At 37.1% G+C, this 21914-nt stretch overlaps 1 protein-coding gene across 1 annotated transcript in view; it reads right to left on the bottom strand.

The window, feature by feature from the left end:
- Window positions 1–21914, bottom strand: part of Nhlrc2 (NHL repeat containing 2) — a 52379-nt gene that overhangs the window by 26708 nt on the left and 3757 nt on the right. Inside the window, exons 2-5 of the mRNA XM_008830216.3 lie at window positions 21392–21544; window positions 11578–12033; window positions 8075–8196; window positions 5315–5444 (exon numbers count right to left, since the gene is read on the bottom strand). Of these exons, the coding sequence (XP_008828438.1) occupies window positions 5315–5444; window positions 8075–8196; window positions 11578–12033; window positions 21392–21544 (861 nt within the window). The remainder of the gene's footprint in view (window positions 1–5314; window positions 5445–8074; window positions 8197–11577; window positions 12034–21391; window positions 21545–21914) is intronic.

Here is a 21914-nt window from a genome sequence, read left to right as displayed (position 1 = left end):
CAATCAGTGGAATGTAAAAAAAAAAAAAAGAACTGAAACATATTCTGGAAACATGGCAAAGTATTTGCTAAAAAATGAACTCATGGGGCTGGAGAACTGGCTCAGTGGTTAAGAGCATTGGCTGCTCTTGCAGAGGACCTGGGTTCAGTTTCGCAACACCCACAAGGTGGCTAACAATGGTCCTTAACTCCAGTTCTAGGGGATCTGACACCCTCTTATGGCCTCTGCAACACTCATACACATAAAATAAAAAGAAATTTTTTAAAAATGAACTCATTGTAGTCATTTTTATTACACAGAGAAGTTGTGATCATAATGAAAATGATAACATTAAATGAAATTTACTTTTTTAAATTTACTTTTATAAATTTCATTTTTTGCTAATTATTTTTATAATTTTATCAAAGTAATCACAAGCATAACAAGTATAATTAGGTCATATGTGTAGGCACTATTTAAAATACATACATATTTACAAAGTATACTTGTATTTATAATAATCAGGCATTTCAGGTAAATTTTTTAGTCTATCCTTGAGGTACGCCATTTATTAAGCCAAGATTTTTTTTTCTGTCAAGTATATATTCAACTGTATTTGTCTTTGTTACTTTTCATTCTTTTCACTTATTTTTTTTTTCCTTTACTGTTTAGTTTTTTTTGAGACAGGGTCTCCCTGTAGCCCCAGCTGGCCTGAAACTTGCTATGTAGACAAGGCTGGCCTCTATCTCACAGAGCTCCATCTCCTCTGTCTCCCAAGTGCTGGGATTAAAGCTTTACTGTTTATTTTTTAATTAAGATAAACACACACCTTTCAAAGCTCAGGGATCACTGTGGAAGAGGGGCAGGAAGACCAGAGCCAGAGGTGGTAGATGGCCACAAGAAAACAAGAGTTTTCCAGACAGCTGGTCAATTACTCATATGACCTCACAGCAATGGTGACAGCATGCACAAGTACCATGTAAGCTCAAGCCAGACAAAATCCCAGCATAGTTGTGGGGACATAAGAAACCCCAATCCTACCTGAGGAACTATTGACAACTGATGGTAGATAAGATGGGGGATTCAGTCTCGTTTAAGGGTGAGACTCTTGGTAAGGTGATCAGGTTCTAGTGGAAGAACCCCCACTGAAGGGCATTAGGGCATTTGAGGACACAAACCCGATTCTCTCTCTCTCTCTCTCTCTCTCTCTCTCTCTCTCTCTCTCTCTATATATATATATATATATATATATATAAAAGAATAGGGGAAGTAAGGGTGGTGCAGATAGAGGAGGACACCTAAACGATCAAAATATATTGTATGAAATTCACAAACATTCAATTTTTAGAAAGGGAAAAAAATGATACATATGGAGGAATACATGTTATATGCGAAGTTTAGGTAAGTAATACATGTATGCAGATCAACATGCAAACTTAAGAACATTATTTGAAGACCTGAACCATCCCTCTATGGTTACACGCCTTCTTCTTTCTGGAAGAAACTAGCAGTCTAAAATGGCCTTTTCCAGCCTCTTCTCTTCTAATTTAACTACGTCTAGGCAGAGCTCTCAATGCTTAATGTGTCTTAGCTTCCATTATAGTTTTTCTAAAAGAAATTCAATTAATGGTTTCTTCTGTAACTTGCTGTTTTCACTCCTAAGATTCCTAATATTTGTTCATGATACTGGGTATAACTGTTCCATTTATTTGTACCAGAGAGTACTCATCACATAAAGATAACACAAAGCATCCTATTTTTCATGCTTTCTTTCTGGTAAATCTGTCTTCTGTCATATCCATAAATTACGGTAAAAGTTATTTTTATAAAATTTTACAAATTTTTTCAAACATTAAAAAATAACTTAAAACAATTTTACCCAGCCACTGTACCCTTCAAGTATTTATTCTAACATTTTCTTGAACTGGTTATATAATAATGTAATTTAAATATATATGAAATACTGAAATATGAATGCAAAATGTTGTTTCTATTTTGAGTAGAAGGGTACTTGAGAAAGACTCAGTAAGTGCAAGGAGCAAAGTCAAACTACTAAGTGACTAAAAACGTACTTTTTAGGCCGCACAGCTATTTCTTTGCATGTGTTTCTAAATTCTCATCACATTTTAAGAAAATGAAAACAATTTATTTGGGGTGGTAAAAGAAAGACCATCAGGAGCTGCTTAAAGAAAAGGCCTTCCTTCCTTCCTTCCTTCCTTCCTTCCTTCCTTCCTTCCTTCCTTCCTTCCTTCCTCCCCCCCCTCTCTCTCTTTCTTTCTTTTTGGTCTTTTTGAGACAGGGTCTCCCTGCAGCTTCAGCTGGCCTGGAACTCACTATGTGGACCAGGCTGGCCTAGAACTCACGGATCCATCTGCCTCTGCCTCTGAGGTGTGAGCACCAACGGCATGCACCAGCATACCCGGCTCATTTATATTTCTTAAAAAAACAAACAAAAAACAACTTAATTCTTTTTTAAATGGCTCTCATTACAAATTTTTTCTCTATCTGGACCATCAGTTACACTCAGTTGTCAGTAAGGAGGGATTCTGTATCTCTTCTACTTTTTTTTCCACAGATGATCTTTGGACTTTGTAACTTACAAAGAAACAGTGAGATATATAAAATTTAGAATAAGAAAATGAAAGAAAAGGCAAATAAAGACATAAGATAAAGACGTGATGATCATATTAACATTATAAAACAAATGCATGTGACCCATCACAGTTTGCTGAGGATAAATTTGTCTCTAAGTTCCCGAGCAATCAATCTAATGACCCAAGCAGGTATGTGATAGTCAAAATATCCTGAATCTTAAATCCAAGCTGAAAATAAACAACCTGAATTTTAGAAAAAAGTATAGTTATCCATATACAAAAATCATAAAATCAAAAAATACAAAAATCATAAAAAAATTCTCCAGCACAATCAGATGCCATTTATCTCAAAAAAAAAAAAAATCTCAAAAAACATTAACAAACCCTTATGAGCTAAATATCACTTAACAATTTCCTTACTCTAGGTTGGAAAAGAAACTAAAATATCAGACAGGCAGCTGCTTTATCTTAGATATTAAAAAAACTACTTGATATTGAAATAGGATAGCATCTTTTGAACAATTAAAAACATTACCCTAATGAATTAGGCAAATACTCATAATAAGTGAGACATACTATCTTTGGGATTCATACTACCTATATTAACAGACTAAAAGAAGCCAAGTTCTCACTAGGGTTCCCATGTCATTGGTTCTCAGCAATACTGAGATGGCTGTTATATAAGACACAAAGTAGAATACATTGAAACTAGAATTTAAAACTAGTGGTTCATGCAGTCTTAAAAACATAAGAGTGATGTCTTGTTTGAATGGCTTCACATTTGAGAATTCCTGCTTTGGTATGATACTACCATCTCTCAAGGAGAAAAACAATCGTACTTCATGTTAGATCCCCAGTGATTAACAGCCAATAGTTGATACAGCAATTTATTTACTGACGTCTGCATTTTGCTACTTTGTGTCTTTTCTATGTTAGTAATTATCACAACAATATAACAAACTTAACCCTTTCTTTCTTCCTCACAAAAAAGGGGCGGGGATTGTATTACTTTTCTGCTGCCATGATTAAAAAACATGAACAAGGCAACTTACAGAAGGAAAAGTGGTGGTGGCACACATCTTTAATCCCACCACTCTGAAGGCAGAGGCAGGCAAAGCTCTCTGAAATCAAGGCCAGCCTGGTCTACATAGTGAGTTCCAGGCTAGCTGGGGAAAGAGGGAGACCCTGTATTTAAAAAAGATGGGGGAGGGGATGGAGAGATGGCTCAGTGGTTAAGAGCACTGCTTGTTCTTGCAGAAGACCTGGGTTCAAATCCTAGCACCCACATGGTGGTTAACTTCAGTTCCAGGGGATCTGACACCCTCTTCTGTCCTCCACAGGCACTGCACAACATGGGTACACTTACACACATGCAGGCTTTTTTCATACACTTTAAAAAAAAAAAAAAAAAGGTGAGGAGTTTACTGGGCTTACAGTTCTAGGGGGATAAGAGTCCATTATGGCAGGGAAGACATGGCAGGAGGCAACCAGAGCAGAAAGCTGAGCACGTACATCTTGTAGGAAACACAGAGAGTGAAACTGGAATGGGGCAAGGCTATGAACTCTCAAGGCCCACCCAGGGATGTGCTTTCTCAAGTGAGGCCACACCTCCTAAACTTCCTCAAACAGCGCCACCAGCTGGGGCTAAGTGTTCAAACTCTTGGAGCCTACAGGGGACATTCTCTTTGGAACCAACACTCAGATGAGCCCAATTAAGCCTCTGCCAGCCTGGATTTGGTTCCAAGCTGTATCTTGAGCCTGTATCTGGTTCATGTGGCCCTCACCTGTGACAAACAGCCCTCTATGGCATCTTTGGCTGCACTTGCTCATTTCACATCTGCTTAGTTTTCAAGTCCTGCCTTTGCGCAGCAGATCGTGGCTGTGCATTTAACTTAGCTCTGAAACTACCTTCATTCCAGATATGTCTTGAATGCACATAAACTTGCAGGATGCCAACACCTTGCAGGATGCGGCTCAGAGAAAGTGGTTTCAAGCACTGTCTGAAGGACCTGCCCTCAGAGCGGTTATGCAAGTCCAGGAGTTTTTAGTCTGGATATCTATAGGCTTTATAAAGTGGTTATAAATTTCAGGGAATGCCCAGAAATTCTCTTTAGTATTTGAGGCAGTTGTTTAGATTCTCATCAGACTTTCAAAGTGGTATGTTACCCCCCAAATCTCTTTAGAATAAAAGCTTAGAATTACTCTAAAATCCTATCCTGCATCACTGTATAATTAATAAATGTGGAGAAATTGGATCATAGGATTAGATGAATTTTTATGGATTGCATTTTCACTTTGGTGTCCTTAGTTTTAAAATATATCCACTTATAAACATACGATATTCATTTACATTTATATGTGTATGATTTACTAAGTCAAATTACAACCCCAAATTACAACCCTGTCAGTTTAAGAATATTTAGAACTATATTAACTGGAAGATTCAGATCAGATGAAATTCTTTCAATTAGAACTTAGTGTGTACTCAGCAATGATCCAAGAGTGAACCAGACAACCAGCCATCCTCATCTTTTCTATAAAATATAAGGGAATGTTATATATAAATATTCTACCTGTATATTTTACTGTTGCCTTTGTCTTATAAGCCATAAACACAAATGTATACAACAAACAACATAATCCAAATAAATGTTTAAAGAATATTCTGAATAAAAAAGTATTTTTAAATCTTATTTTTATTAAGCAAAATTTACTGGCATGCAATACTGAACTTTACACACCTGATGTTCCAACAACAACATCCCACGGGGAGCTAATGGGCTGCTCTTCTCCTTGTGCTCCTCCTTCCTTATCTGTACCTTGAACGCCAATGCCCGCCACAGTGCTCACCTTCTGAGCTTCTAGGTCAATCTACAAAAATTTAGTGGGTATTTTATGCAATGCATGTTACTTTTTTCTTTCAATACTTGAAGAATTCCAATAGAACATATAGAGGGTATTTGCAATACGATGTTTTAAAAGCCTAATTTAATATAGAGACTTGTTACTTAAGTGCACGCAGTCAGTCCCTTTCATTAGATTACTTCATGGATGACTTTAAAACACCAAGCAAAATGGAAGAGGTGAAACTATATTATAGAATTCTATTTATATGAAAAGTTCAAAAGGGCCTATCAACAGACAGAAAGCAGATTGCCTAGAGCTGGGAATGGGCTTTAATTGTTTATGACAATTCTTAATTGGGGGGTGAAATTATCTAAAAAAAATTTAAATTTATACTGCAAAACCTGTTAAATTGACTAAAACTTTAAGCTTAAATGGGTGACCTTTCTAATATGTAAAATATACCACAATGTTTTTCAGGGTCATACATGGACAAGCATTCAAAATGGCTGCCTACACATTTGCTCCTGTGGGGAGTGGGGCTACAAAGAGTTCATAAGTTAATAAGAAATTATTCTAGTCAAAAGAGGGGCATGCATGAAACAATGATGTTTGTGTGTGTAAAGATAGGAGGATCACCTACTTAATGCTCTGCAATGAGATCTTAAAACCTACAGTAACTATAATGAAAAGAAAGGAAGAAATAATTACACAATTCCTATCCTTACAGAACTAAACCAGGTCATACAATATAGAATGACTTGAGGAAACCTGTGTGTGCGTGTATGTGTGTGTGTGTGTGTGTGTGTGTGTGTGTGTATGTGTGTGTGTGTGTGTGTGTGAACACTACTCACATAAATGAGCACTTGAAATACAGTGCTTTGGTCACTCCTCCAAACCCACTAAGCTGTGAAGCAGGAGGAATGGAGCACAATTAACAAAAAATAAATATTTCCAGAATATTGCAAATCATGATCAGATGTCCACAATAGTCTGACAAAATTATTGAAAATAACTTCCCAAAGAAAATTACTAAAACGAATGGACCTTTAAGGGAGCAGTAATAAAAAAAAAAACATTTTTCTGTAATGGAAATGTTAACAGAAACATTAGTGAAGTTCTGCCTAAAAAAGGGGCTTCTTGATCAAATAAGTGTGTCCACTGACATTCTCAACAATGTGTCAGCATGTGTGTCTAAAAGTTTCTAAATTCATAATACATATTTATGATAGTAAATTTAAGATTATAATTTATAAAATGTTTCATTAAGCAGATATCTTTTCAAAAACACATTTAACAAATATCTATCAAACACTGAACATTTTCAATTGGTCAGGTCTATTCGGTGCAAAGTCAACATATTTTTTGCTTTTATTGAGATTTACATTGCAGTGGATATTATTATACATCCTGTATTTGCTATTACACGAACATTATGTGATGCTTTTGTCAAGTAAATGAGGATAAGTGTCAACGTTGGGTGACAGTGAAGTTTCTGAAGCAGTATGTTCACCCAATAGAGTGGATTAGATGCTTTATGAGCTATTTTCCAAACTGACAACAATTTAATGATCAATGGAATATAAACAAAAACTCAGTATATCTACAGCAGAATATGACAGTCATGACTAACACAGAACAAATAAAACATGTAAGATACTGTTTAATAAATGGTATGATTCCATTTGTTTTATAAAATTCTCTAAAAATAGTTTTGAAGTCCAAATTTGTTTATATAACATTAGACTGATGGTCAGAGGACATTTTGAAACTTTTACGGATTTTTTTTGCTGTTGTTTGTTTTTGAGACAGCGTCTTATGTACCTAGCTTGGTCTCAACCTGGAATGCAGCCAAGGATGACCTTGAACTTCTGATTTTCCTGTTTCCACAACTTAAATGCTCATGTGCCACCATTCCCAGTTTATGCTATGCTGGGGATCAAACCCACAGCATCATAATGCTCTGCTAAGTAAGCACTCTACCATCCTAACCCTTAACCTTTATGTATTAATTAACTTAAAAAAATAAGAACACATTGCTTTTAAAGAGGTGAAATAAAATTTAAGACTATTTCTAGCCAAAGAAGCAAGGTGAAGCATTCTAGGATTTTTTTTTTTAAAGGTTAAGAAAATTTAACTGGAGGGTCTGGACAGATGGCTTAGCGGTTAAGAACACTGGTTGATCTTGCAGAAGACCCAGGTTTGACTCCCAGCACCCACATAACAGCTAATGACTGTCCGTAACTCCAGTTCCAGGGTGATACGATGGCTTCTTCTGTCCTCTGCAGGCATTGCACAAGATGGGTGTACTTACCTACATGCAGGCAATACACTTATATACATAAAATAAAAATAATAAATAAAATATTTTTTAAAAAAGAAAATTTAGCTGGAAACAGGGTCATTTTGTATACTAGGAGCTCTGGAGAAATTAGACACATGACTTTCAAACAAAGGACTGAGGCAAGTATATACCAGCAAAAAGAAAAACAAGATACTGGGGAGCGGGGGTAAAACTATATAAGAACCCTTAAAAAAAAGGCTGAATAAGGATGATGGAGTGTATTTGTGTCACTTTTTAACTTTAAATATTCAATGTAGCAAATAACTATCATGTTTTCTGATTAGAAGTATTAGAACTTAAAGTGGAAAATTACCTTTCTTATAAGGTGGTTTTCAGTGTCTGCCACATATATGGTATTATTCATGATAGCCACGCCCTGTGGAGAGTTAAAAGATGACTCTGAAAAGATTCCATCTTTTCTTCCTGGGTTAGGTCCTAAAAGACAAGACAGTCATGCAACAAAATTTTTTCCCATTAAAAAGTGATTTCAAAATAACATCCTTCAAATAAAAATAATTTAAAAATTTGTATTTAATATTGGAATTTATTAAATAACATGATATTTCTGTCTAAAACTGAAAATGCTATTTCTATCTGAAAAGAAAATGCTTCCCAAAGTATCGATTTTCTTTAAGTTTGGTTTTGGTAATTACAGGGCTTAACAGTTACCAGTACTATTCTTCTGATAGTAGCAGCTATTAGAAGAAACTATTTTAAAAGCATTTTAAATACCTGTTACCTAGACTGGAAAGTTAAAAATAACTTTAACCTTCTAGCAGCTAAAAGGATGACTTTAAAAAACAATTTTGGAAGATATACTCCTTTGAAAATAAAATGAAAATTATATATTCTTTCCCTAGAATAGTACGCATGCTCAAAAATGCTACCAACAGCCCTCCATCCTGAGATTCCCCCTGTTTTCCTAAGTGGAGAAGCCCATGCCAGCACTGCTTCTGTCCACTGTCATAGTCACGATACCCCACACACTTCAAGAAAGACAGAGCCATTCTGGCCTGACAGACTGCATCCTAGGCTTCAAAACACACAGTTTGAAGGGTGGCCAGCCTAACACAGTAAGACACAATCGTCATTTCTGTGTCTGGGGAAAGGCTATCTAACTCAGTAGTAACAGACTGCCTCCCAGACGTCCCTTGTTCCAAACGTTAGGAAGAAAGGCAGTAGCATGGAGTCCCTAGGCCCTGAGTTCAAGATCCCATTAAACCCTAGCTCCACCTTTTTCCAGCTGACAGTTTGGAAAAGTTCTTTATGTCTTTAATTATCCTTCTGTAAAATAATACAACCAAATCCACAGCATTATGTAAATGAAAATAAGATAATATGCTTAGAATAAAGTCAGGTTTATGGTTTGGCATGATTATTATTAATGCTATTATTATTTATGATGTTAAGCATTTCCCAGAAATTGGGTGCAGAGCACCTCAGTGGTTAAGAGCACCTGTGCTTTTGCAGAAGACCTGAATTCTATTCCTAGCACCCACGTGGTGGCTAACAACCATCTTTAGCACTAGTTCCAGGGGATCTGATGCCACAGCCATGGCATGACATGGGTGCACCTATATACATGCAGGAAAGACACTCATACATATAAAAAATAAGACTAATAAAATTAAAAAAATTTTTTTAAAAGTCTCCCAGAAAAAAAAAAAGGCTGGGGGAAGAAGAGCTCTGCAGTCGCCTCAGACTGGGAAACCCTGAGCATGGCAGTAAGCAGAGCAAAGAACCTAAAAAGTCTGATGATTTAAGTTTGTTAAATCACATGCAAACAGTATTTCCTGAAAATATATGATTAAAGAATTCTTTTTAAAAACTTAGCTGGGCGCTAGTGAAATGGCTCAATGGGTAAAGGCACTTGCCACCAAGTCTGATAGATAACCTGAGTTCAATCCCTGGGACCCATATAGTAGAAGGATAGAACTAACTCCCCAAAGTTGCCCTCTGACCTCTACACAGGTACCATGGCATATGCAGCCCAACAGCCCATAAATAATAATAAAAAAAAAGGCTGGGGGGTCAGCAATATGGCCTTATGGGCAAAGGAGCTTGCTGCCAAGCCCTATAGAACCCACACAGTGGAAGAGAACCAACTTCTGTTAGTTGTCCTCTGACCTCTACGTGAGCACTGGGCACACATGTAGCCCTCTACATACACATACACACACACACACACACACACACACACACACGCACGCACGCACGCACGCACACACACAAATAAGTAAATATAAGGGAAAAAACTTAGGTGGGTATGGTGGCTCATGTTTGTAATCTTAGCACTCAGGAGGCTGAGGCAGGACGATTCCTGTGAATTCAAGGTGAATGTACAAGACACACTGAGTTCCAGGCCAGCCTGAGCTAGCAGAGATTCTGTCTCAAAAAACCAAGTTAAAGATGAACTATCAAAATGTCAAGAGATAGCAGTGTTCTTAGAAACATGCTGGAGAAACATAGCTTGTGGCTGGTTTCTTTGTTAACAAAGACTATTCTATACCATTCTGAATATCATATTAAAAACATTAAAATCAGGGTGGGAAGATGACTCAGTTGGCAAAATGCTGCTACACCAGCATGAGGGAACCTGAGTTTGGATCTTCAGTACCCACATAGAAGCCAGGTGTGGTAGTGTGTGTCTGTAACCCCAGTGCTAGGGAGGGGCAGAGACAAGCAAATCTCTCAGTTTACTGGCCAGCCAGCCAAGCCAAATCAATAAGCTCCAGGTTAAGTGAGAGACCCTGCTTCAAAAAAAAAGGTGAGAAGCAATCAAAGAAGATACCTGATGTCAGCCTTTGGCCTCCACACACGTTCATATACACGTGTACGCATACACACTCACGTGAAAACGTACATATACCCCCTACACACAAACCCTTAAAAATCATTGAAAATCAAGCTGTGACAAAAGACATTTTTCAAGTAACAATTCTCATTAACTGCCTCTTACAAATGAAAATACCAAGTAGCCAAAACAAGCATCTCAAAACACAACACATGCTCTAATAGAAACAACAAACAAGAGATACAATCCAAGAGATAAGGGAGTATCTGGGTACACCATGAAGAGCAGCGACTGCGCAAGATGGTTGACTTATCTACACTGTGTAAAATGCTGCGCACATTACTAACTAGCTATAAAGAGAGGAATTCCCTTTCCCTTTGTCTAATATGCCGTTACCTGTCAGTTCAGTTGACATAAGCAGGATTAATGAAAATGTACTTAAGGGATTTTGTTAATCATGCAAATGTAAAGCAGAGGCATGTTCTGAACTAAGGCCAGGCAGTGTGGAGAAACATGATCTGTGCTTGCAGGACACTTCTACTCTGCTCTACTCAAAGGGAATGGATCCAAAAGTACAGGAAGAAACAAAGAAAAGAAAATTATGTACAACTAGCTTATTTATTTTATAATCTAAACATCAAGTTTCTGGGATGCTGTCCTGGGTCCTAGTCCTGAAAAGATATAGTTATATTTTTTGTAAAATAAAATATAATACTTTGATTTAAAATGTCATAAATCTAAAATCTTGACATGCATTTTCATAAACAATAAATGTGACATTTTTATTAGAAGCAAGAAAAAATACACAAATATATTTAAAAGCCATATAACAATAATTTCCTCCTTTTGACATGGAGCTTTTAGGGTTTAGTATGTTCTGCAAAGTAAGGGGAGGTTAATTTAGATACTATAGATTAAATAACAAAATAACTTGGTCAACGCAGGCTATTTTTATATATTTTCTTGAATTATTTTTTAAACTGTAAAATGCATTACATAGAATGATTAGAAGCAGAATTTACCTCCAATACTGTGTTGAATTTGTCCATTCTTCGAAATGACCAAAATTCTATGGTGTCCAGTATCTGCGATTACCAGTCTATCAGTACCATGGTCTACAGTCACTTTGCCAGGGAACAGCAATGGTGAAGGTGGCAGAGAATCTTTATAGAGTTTGACTCTAATCTCACTATCTCTGATCTGTCCCCTATCTTTATAATACTTCAAAGCTATTGAAGTATATGAAAACAATTTATCTTTGTGTCCTTCTCCAATCAAGGAAAACAACATGTTTCCACGAGGTCCAAGTATAACCAGTGTTGGCCAGCAGGAGATTTCAAGATCTTGCCAAAGGCTGGCATCTGCATCATTAACCACAGGGTGTGTGATATTGTATCGAAGAACAGCACTCTTAATGTTGTCTAGAACCTTCTCATTTGGAAACTTAGCTGAGTGAACACCAATGATCAGAAGACCATCTGAAAAGGAAAAAGTATATGCTAAGTATTATGAAATATGAAGTACCATCATCTATACATTAGGTTTTGCTCATTAATAAACAGTTCATAGATTAAAAAGAACTTTAGTATATTCAACTGTATTTAAACATGTACATACAAAGACAAATTTAAATCTCACGATAATCCTAATTTCTACATATAAACATATATAATCAAATTTGTGTGCAGGATTAGAACTCTTTCAGATAAAGCTATTTAAAATGTGCTCTTTTTGGTCTAAAGAAGTTGCTAAGTTTTTTGTTTGTTTTATGTGTGTGAGTGTATTGCTGGCATGAGTTAAGTGCACCTGTGTTGTGTAGTGTCCCTGGAGGACAAAAGAGGGCAACAGATCCCCCGGAATTTGCCTTATGGGCGGTTTTTAGCCATCATGTGGGTACTGGGATGCAAACCCAGGTCCTCTGCAATAACAGCCAGCGCTCTTAACTGCTGAGCCATCTCTCCAGACTCAACTCTTTTGACCTAGAATCACCCCCTGTGAAAATGAGTGGCAATGGCTGCTGTTTTGTGGAGCATCATCCTGATGCTCTCTTAATTTCTAACCTAAATATACTGCAGATTAACAGAATGAATATAGTAAAATGCTGCCACAAAATTTCCAGTCTTTAAAAAATTCCTACTAGACAGCTCTTAGAAAAAACTTTCTCGCAGACAGTAGAACTGCTGAAAACTAAAAGCAACATGCCTCTTTTACTTAATATATTATTTCATTAAGTTAGTATAAGAGAAAAGAAAAACGAGGACTAGGCAGGTTTCTAGTTTCACACCTTCCGTGCACTCAAGCTTTGTCTTGAGGTATACCAGGATTCTGAAGCCTATGGGTGCTAACATTCCAACTGAAACCCCACTGCATTCTGGCCAAAGAACCAGGAGTACCGGGGAGCGTGGGCAAACAGCAGAAGCAAGCTGAGAGGGCAATTCCTCATTTCTAAGTATGAGCTTCAACTTACTCTCAAAACTATACATAGATGAGGAGAGTCAGACCCAATAAAGCATAGCAAATGCTTACCTAGCTAACAGGAAAGAGCTAATAGAAAATGAGGAGTGAGGCTGGAGCTATAGCTCAGTGCTTAAGAGCACTTGCTGTTCTTTCAGAGACCTGGGTTCGATTCCCAACACCTACACGATGGCTCACAATCGTCTGTAACTCCAGTTCCAGGGACTGAATGCCCTCTTCCGGCTTCCACAGGCACTCGGCATGCATGTGATACATATACATACACACAGTCAAAACACTCATATTTATAAAATAAAATAGATACTTAAAAATAAAAAGAATGGTAGGACTTAGAACATAAAAAGAACATTAGGACTTAGAACTGACAGAGTTAGTTCTAAGAGGGTTGAATGCCTAAATAAAGCTAAAAGTATCTATGAGGACCGAAACAGAACCGTAATTCCAAAAACCACAAAATTCCACTGTCTAGGACATAATCCCAAGCTAAAGGGTAATGTGACTTGCTATCAAAGAAAAAAAAAAATCAAGCAAAAAGGCACATCAATGCCAAAACAAAACAGGTTTGATTAGCAAAGACTCACTTAAAGCAGCCACGCAACTGTGTTTCATGAGGTGAAAAATTCAGATGAACTGAATAAAATAGGAAACATTGAGATTAAGTATATGAAAAACCCAAATAAAAATGTCAGAGCTGAAAATACCTATTTGAAAGAATTCACTGAATGATCTCACTGGCAAAAAGGTGACAGAGGAAGAAGGCCATGAGCCTTCATAGCTTAGGAGAAAGGATCCACTCTAAGGAAAAACACACACATCCACTGGATGTCCACTGGATAAAACACACACATCTTCTTTAGACACCTTGGAACAGCTTAGAAAATCTAAGGAGTAACTGAAATCCTAGAAGGAGGCAAGGAGAAAATGTGGAAAAACACTATTTGAATAATGCCTAAATTTCCAAAATTTGGCTAAAGATAGAAATTTACAGAATTCAAAGTCAGCACATACCACACAAGACTAAATTAAAAGAAAGCCATATTTAGACACATTATAAGCAAACTGCTGAAAACTAAGGACTAAATACCCCAAAGACATCTTGAAATCACTGAAGAAAGAAGACAGGAACAGACACTTGAGAACTGAATTGGGTGGTGGGCAGACTCGGGAGGGTTTATTACTATGGCCAAATTATTTAACCTGTTTATCAGCTTTTTCATTTGTCAGGAGAGGAAAGTATCAACAACTTCCTAGGTCAAAGTGAATTAATACAGCAATCTGTGTAAGGAATTTGGCATACTACCTAGTATACAACAAAATATCAATAAATTAAACCATTATTTTTTAAAGTTAAAGATAACCAATAAGAGAAGAACAAACTTTTCTAAGTATCAAAAGAAATTAGTGAAATTCAATGGCAAAGAAAATACATTCTATTGAAAGACAGGACAATATATATAATACTTAAATGTCACGCTCATGAACAAATAGGAAAGGGCTCCTCTAAGAAAAGGATTTGGGCATACTCTGTCTAAGAGACACATCTGAAACAAGGGAGCAGGCAAAGGTGCAGCAGGCACATAAGCACAAGGGAGTCTAAGCACTGCAGCCCCCCACCCTGCAGCCCCCCACTCTCTGACTTTTTCCAGCCGAGTGTCAGTTCTACTATACATGGCACCTGCTAGCCACTCATGAACTATAAGGAAGCCTACAGGAGTTCTAATTTGTTTCCTCTTCCCTGTCATCTGTATCCACTACTTGATCTGCCATTTTCAAGCTGAGACACTAGACAGAAGCAACAGCCTCATGCAGATTGGTCAGCAGGCTCCACAATTATGTAAGACCTACCCCATAGCAGATCTCTTATTTCTCATTACTCCTTGTGATCTCCTTTTCAGAACAAACCATGACTACTGCACAAACCTCTATGCTGCTGGTTTGGTCTCAGCTCTATATGTATATATATGAAATCTTCAATTGTGGACAGTTTTCTCAGTCACCCTGAACTGGACAAAAGCTCTCCTTCTACGACAGTCACCAGAAATGGCACATGTGCACACTATCCTCTGAATTCTCGAACATTCACACTGATTAGTACAGCTTGATGCTTGAGGGGCAAATGGATATAATATCCGTGGCTTGTACTCCTTAAGATTCTTCAAATGCTGCTCGGCTGTGACCTTGCTTTGTAAGCTATTTGGGAAAGATCCAACAAGTCTAGTTTACATGTTTTTGCAAGTTATCCATTTGTCCCAAGTGCTTAAGAACTTTTTTTTTTAGTCTTAACATTCAACAGATTCATGACGATATTTCTTGGACTTTTCTGAGTTAATTTTCCCTGGTACTGGTAGGACTTTTCAAAATGTAGAGTCAAGATGGTTTTTTCCATATTCACTATTTCCTTTGATTCTAATTTCAGGTATTAGTTTGGGTCAACTGTTTTGATTTCCTTAAGGGTTCCAAGTAGTCTTGTGTTGGACCTCCTTTGCTTGTCTTCCAATTCCATCATTTTCTCCCTACACCATTTCACTCTTTGGCTAGCTAGCTCATTTTCATTCTCCAGTTTTCCCTGAACCCTCCCCCGCCACCCCTACTTTACTTAGAGTTACTACATTATTAAATGAATTTATTCTCCCTGGATATCTTACAATTTATATTTCATTTATAATATATTTTTGAACTTTTCCTCTGTTTCTTTCCCGAGTCCAAAACAACAGATTTCTTTTCTTTGTTTATCTATTTAGTAGTCTTAACATTTCTGATTCAATTTGCTTTCCATTATTCCTAAATGCTGACAGAGGATATTTATTTCATCAACAAACACTGCTATAGCTGTCAATTTTGTGACTGTTTGTGAGAACTTTCAAACATTCTCAAACATTCCACGCATTTCATATGGATGTGACCTGCTTTATTTTGTGAACAAGGTTCCTAGCTTGAGAGCGCCCTCTTCTGACAGATCTGTTTCTGTGCAGTTTTATTTATGGCTATAATTTATGGAGGGGACTGATGTGTTTTTCTCTCCTGGGTCCTAAACTGTCCCTTCCTATCTCCTTCTTTCCCCTCAGGGGCATATCCAAGTGAAACCACACCTTGCCAGTACATTTGATTTTCTCCCCAAAGCAACACTTTTCTGGGCTTCCACTCGTATCCTTCGTTAGCATTTTAAGAGCTGGATGTATATGTATGATGTCCAAATGTATGCTAAATATCTTGCACTTTGTATTGGAATTTCTCTTTCAAAGAACAAAGGAGTTGTTCTGTTAGTGCTTTACCACTGAACTACTGAACTACTCGTCTTTCTCTTATGAAGCCTGTTAATCTTCCTCTGTCCCTGTTCTCAGCACCTACATAGGATCTTTAACTGGAATTCAGTTTAGTTCTTAATTTACATGTGATGTGAGGGCCATGAAATTCTTTGTCTCCTAGTTTGGGATATGCAGGGAAAATGTAGTTTTATTTGCTTTTCTTGTTATTTTATGGTAGGAGGCAAATAAAACAATAAAAAATTATATGGCATGTTACTTTTCTTGTTGCTACCATGAAATATCTGACAAGAAACATGAAGGAGGAGTTTATTTTGGCTCACAGTTTGAAGGTTACAGTCCATCATAGGAGGGAAGGCACAGTGGCAAGAATTTGAGGCAGTTAGTTGGTCACATGCATCCAGGCAGGAAGCAGAGGGCAATGGATGCTGGTGCTCAGCAAGCTCTCTCCTTATTTAGTACAGGACCCCAGAGCATGAAACATTTTTTATTCAGTACAGAACCCTAGTCCAAGGAACAGTGCCACCACAGCTAATGTGGATCTTCTCATTTCAATTACTCTAATCTAAATAATCTCTCATAGGCATGTCCAGAGGCTTATCTCCTAGATAGTTCTAGATCCTAAAGTTGGCAATGTTAACTATCACAGGCAGCTGCCATTCTTTTTCAAACCTGGAAGTAGCACAGATGCATTTTGTTTAACATGTGTTTACTATTTACATAAAGTCAGTCTTATATTCCATACTTTGCTAGTTGACTAAATAAATGTAATTAGGTCTTTTTTTATTTTTAGTTTATGTGTATGAGTGTATTGCCTGCATGTATGTGAGTGCATCTGTGTCATGCAATGCTGCAGAAGTCAGAAGAGGGCTTTGGATTCCCCTGGAACTGGAGTTAAGGATGGTTCGTAGCCACCATGTAGGTGCTGGGAATCAAACCCGGGTCCTCTACAAGAGCAGTCAGTGCTCTTAACTGCTGAGCCATCTCTCCAGCCCTGTAATTAGGTCTTAAAACCAGTCTCTTACTAAAGAAATACTACAAGTGTAAGGATCAAGGGAAACATACCTGCTATCTCTACTACCCCTTGACAAAGGGTTGAGGTGTAAGCAAGGCATTAGCAAACACAACTAAAATCAACTAGACATAAGAACTGGAAAAAAAAAATTATATGCAGATGATATAATAGTATAAAAGGAAAATCGCTGAGACTCAATTTAAAAACTAAATCAAAAGAAAAAAAGACTTAGAGAGGTAGAATATAAAATAACACATGGAAATAGTCTTTACATATCCAAACAATAACTAGTTATTACCAGTGTAATAGAAAAAACCCATGTACAATAAATTGCCACACTAAAAATATGAAATTCTGTTTAGATAAATTAAAAAGCTTGTCAAAACATTTTGTTGGAGCAGTATTAAAAAAGAGGAAAGCACACATGCGTGTGTGTGCGCACACACACACACACACACACACACATACATACACACACAAATGCAGATCAGCACAAACCTTGGATGGGGCATTTAGAAATATGTAACAAAGGTACATGTGCATTTAGTATTTATGATCTCGTTTCTAGGAATTTGTCCTTAAGATATTCTATCACCATATAAAAGCATATCTATTCATAAGATTATTAATTGTAACTGTAAAGTACTGGAAGCAATCTAAGAGTGGAAATATAGGAAAATGGCTGGACAAATTATGCAGTACACACAATGAAATACTATGCAGCTATTTCAAAAATACCTAAAGTATATCACTTTTTGTTTAAAAAAAGGAAAATTTTAAATATGTAATAAAAATCATAAGACAGAAACAGGTAAAAGGGATGGGTGGATGGAATGATTATACCTTTGCATTTAGTTTCGTTTTACAAATATTAACCAAGTCAGTAAAGATGGAGGGGCTGCTAAAATGAAACATGTACAAACATGTACAGATGCATATCCCCCCAAAGATGTGTTCTAAACTTAGTCTAAAAAGTGCAGCAGCCAGAACTTTCAGGAGTGCCCTACCAACTCTAAGCTGAAGAAAAAGACAAGAGGTTATGTGCCTAGAAAGGGTTACAAGCAGTGCCTGTTTTTTACTTTTCTTTTTTTTTAAATTTTATTTATTATTTTTATTTATGTGTATGAGTGTTATACCTGCACATAGGTAAGTGCACCCGTGTCATGCAATGCCTGTGGAGGTCAGATGAGGCTGTCAGATCCCCTGGGACTGGAGTTAGGGACAGGGCAGGGTTGCTGGAAAGCTTGAGGTTCTTGCTGCACATGGAATGGTACCCTAGGGCTGGGAATGTCCGGATGCCAACATTCATACCTCAAGGAGCTGCAGCCTCATAGGGTAGCGACCTTTCAGGGTCGGGGAGCAGGGAGACAGTCTGAGGTGGTCAGCAGCTCATTCATGGCCAGCTTCCCCTCCAGGTCATCTAAAATCCTAGGACAGCAACGTCCCTCCACTGCATCTGGCCTCCCCTAAATTTAGCCTCTTTGTACCACTTCTGTTTCTTGATTTTTGCTTTGCATTCTTTTAGTGTAATAAATTATAGCCACGAGTACAATTAATGCAAAATCCTAGCCCGTCAGCCCCCAATCAATCCTTGATATGTTATCAATTGATGGTGACTTGCAGACTATGACATAAAATGAAATTGTTTTAATGTGCTTACAGATTAAACTTCATTATAGTTAGAAGTGTATTCCTGCAGATTTGAATCAAGTGTTCAATAGGAAAAAGGATACACTACAGGATGAATAGTACTATTTTCTCAATAGTAACAAAATACTCAGGCTTTTAAAAGCTTGATTTAGTTACACATTAAATATACCTAGTAATCACATTAAAATATGCAAAGTTTTCCTAAGAAGTGTTTTTGTATAAAATAATACTTTTCCCTTAGATAACAGCCATTGTCCTAAATGTGAGCACTATAATAACAACAAGCTACTAAGGTGTAGCATAAATGAGCTAAATAATATTAAAAACTCTCATGCAGAAAGGAGAAAGCACTTGAGTACTTACCAATTTAATATAAATATGTGCTGACTTACTATGAATTAATAACCTCAGGGTACATCTTTTAAAATGTTTAAACATCAGAACACCTAATTACTATTTAGCATTTTATCTTTTACTTGAAAATTCTTTAGGATCTGTAGTTTTCATAAGCTTCTGTGAAAACAATATTGGTTGCTACAGAAAATCTGAATTTAAAAGCTGCTTTGCTGAAGAAAGACAATAGATTTTATTCGTAGACTTCTAACTTTATTTCCTTGATATCAGAGAAGATGGCATATTAGTGCTCTTTTAAAATCTACTGAGGGGCTAGAGATGGCTCGGCAGTTAAGAGCAACGGCTATGCTTGCAGAGGACCCAGGTTTGGTTCCCAGCACCCACATGGTGGCTAACAACCATCTGTAACTCAGTTTCAGGGGATCAGATGCACTCTTCTGGCCTCCTTGGGTTTGCACGCACATGGTGCACTTACGTACATGAAAATAAAACACTAATACACAGAAAATAAAAATAAATAGGATCTACTGAAAAATCTGTGATCTGATATGTGGTCTTTCCTAGAAAATAATCGATATGCATTTGAAAAGAATGTGTGCCCTGATGCTGTTAAGTGGAGTGCTCGACACAGGCCTATTAGATCTAGCCGAAGTCCATATTTCCTTGCATATCTTCTGTCTGGATGATGCACTCATTATTGAGAATGAGTACTGAATTCTCCAACTACTATCAGAAAATTTTCTATTTTGCCCCTCAGATCTGTCAAAAACTCTTAGACTAATTTTTATTATTTGTTAGCCAATTAAGTCATATAGAAAACAAGTTACATATCATGGTCACAATAATGCTAGCTTTTATGGTTACCATGTATTTAACTACATCCATTTCTTCTCAGGCTTGAAAACATTTTCACTTCTACCTGCAGGACTCTTCTAATAAGGAGCCCTTGCAGCACAGTCTTTCTGGCTTCTATACATTTTACTTTCTAACTCTGGAAGGATAACCTGCATGGTCTAGCCTCAGCTGTACCCTTACAAAAACCAGTGACCCTCTCTTTTTAACAGACTCTAAGCATACAGCTTCGATTAATTTAAACTTAAATGGAACCACTTTGTCAATTTTATTCACACTCATGTTGTTTTTAGAAAGAAATAAGCAAAAGATAAAAACTTGACCATTTTTCATACTTCTATAGCAAATATTAAGTATAATCTTCTCTATCTCCAGAAGCTATAATACCATAAGAGGATTTCCTAGAGTGCTTTGGAAAACATTAACTGTAATAAATCATTCTGTATTGAAGCAAGGTCAAAAAAAAGTATCTGTCATCTCTGACTGTGGCTCATGTCAGAAGCCTAATGACATCTCCTGCTAAGAACTTTAAACCTTCACATCACAGTGAGAATATAAAATTGAGGCCAGATGTTTCCTTTTGTTCACAGAAGACATTTAGTTAAGCCTGGCATATCAAAAGACTTTTCCAAGTATCTAATCATGAAAAAAGTAAATTATGCTCTTATCCTCATAAAAACACCTAAATCCTGAATTATGATTCTTAGTTAGACAAACCATCGTCACTAAATTTTACAGTTCATGAAAAAGCACATTGAAATCAGGCAGAGCTATGCGGGTGGCACTTGGGGGAGAAGGCAGGAGGATCTCGAGTTTGAGGCCAGCCTGCCAACCTGTGTTACACAGTGACAATCTATATTAAAACAACAACAAAACAAAAACAAAAACACCACAGGGAGACAAGGAGTCCTTAGCTCACAGATCAGAGATTACTTCTAGAATCACTACTGTCTTGAAAAATGTTCATTCTGCTGGGTGTGGTTGTGCACGCCTTTAGTCCCAGCCCTTGGGAGGCAGAGGTAGGTGAACCTCTGTGAGTTTGAGGCCAGCCTGATCTACATAGTGAGTTCCAGGCCAGCTGGGGCTACAAGGAGATCCTATCTCAAAAGGACCAAAAAAAAAAAAAGAAAAAAGAAAAATGTTCATTTTCCTCTGAGCAAACAAGTCAGATCCTCTTCTAGCACTTATGTAGAACAGTCTATAAGAAACTAGTCAAAAGGCAAATACCTTTATCAGAGTATGTGTGTTCTAATGCGTGGAGATCAGGCAACAGGTGAATACAGTTTATACAGCAGTACGTGAAGAAATCAAGGACGACCACTTTCCCGCAGAGATCCTTGTAGACAGAAATAGGTTCTTCTGTGTTTAGCCAGTCTAATCCTAGAATTTACACAAAACAAATTACAATGATTAAAGGAATCAACAAAGAGAAGAGATAAGCTACCTAAAACTTTGTTAAAATGTGAATCTTCTTTTCCTAAGACCAGTACAAGGAGTCAAACACCTTAAGAAGTGACAGCACTGTCTGCAGCAGCTGAATTTATTAGTTTCTACGGGCCCATTTATTCTCACTGCACAACAGAATGTCTTCATGATTGTAACAAAGCAATATTTATGATTTGATGAAAAAGATAAAAAAGGCAAGTATGTAGAGATTAAAAGCCCAAAGAAGGATGAAGGAAGGAGTAGGGTAGGAGGAGGCTGGGGGTGGAAAGCCTGCTATTAGGGGGCAGCTGCAAATGTAGCAAGA

The sequence above is a fragment of the Nannospalax galili genome, unplaced genomic scaffold, assembly GCF_000622305.1.
Source record: "Nannospalax galili isolate Female #2095 unplaced genomic scaffold, S.galili_v1.0 scaffold974, whole genome shotgun sequence".
Lineage (NCBI taxonomy): Eukaryota > Metazoa > Chordata > Mammalia > Rodentia > Spalacidae > Nannospalax > Nannospalax galili.
This window is presented reverse-complemented; position numbering and strand designations above follow the sequence as displayed.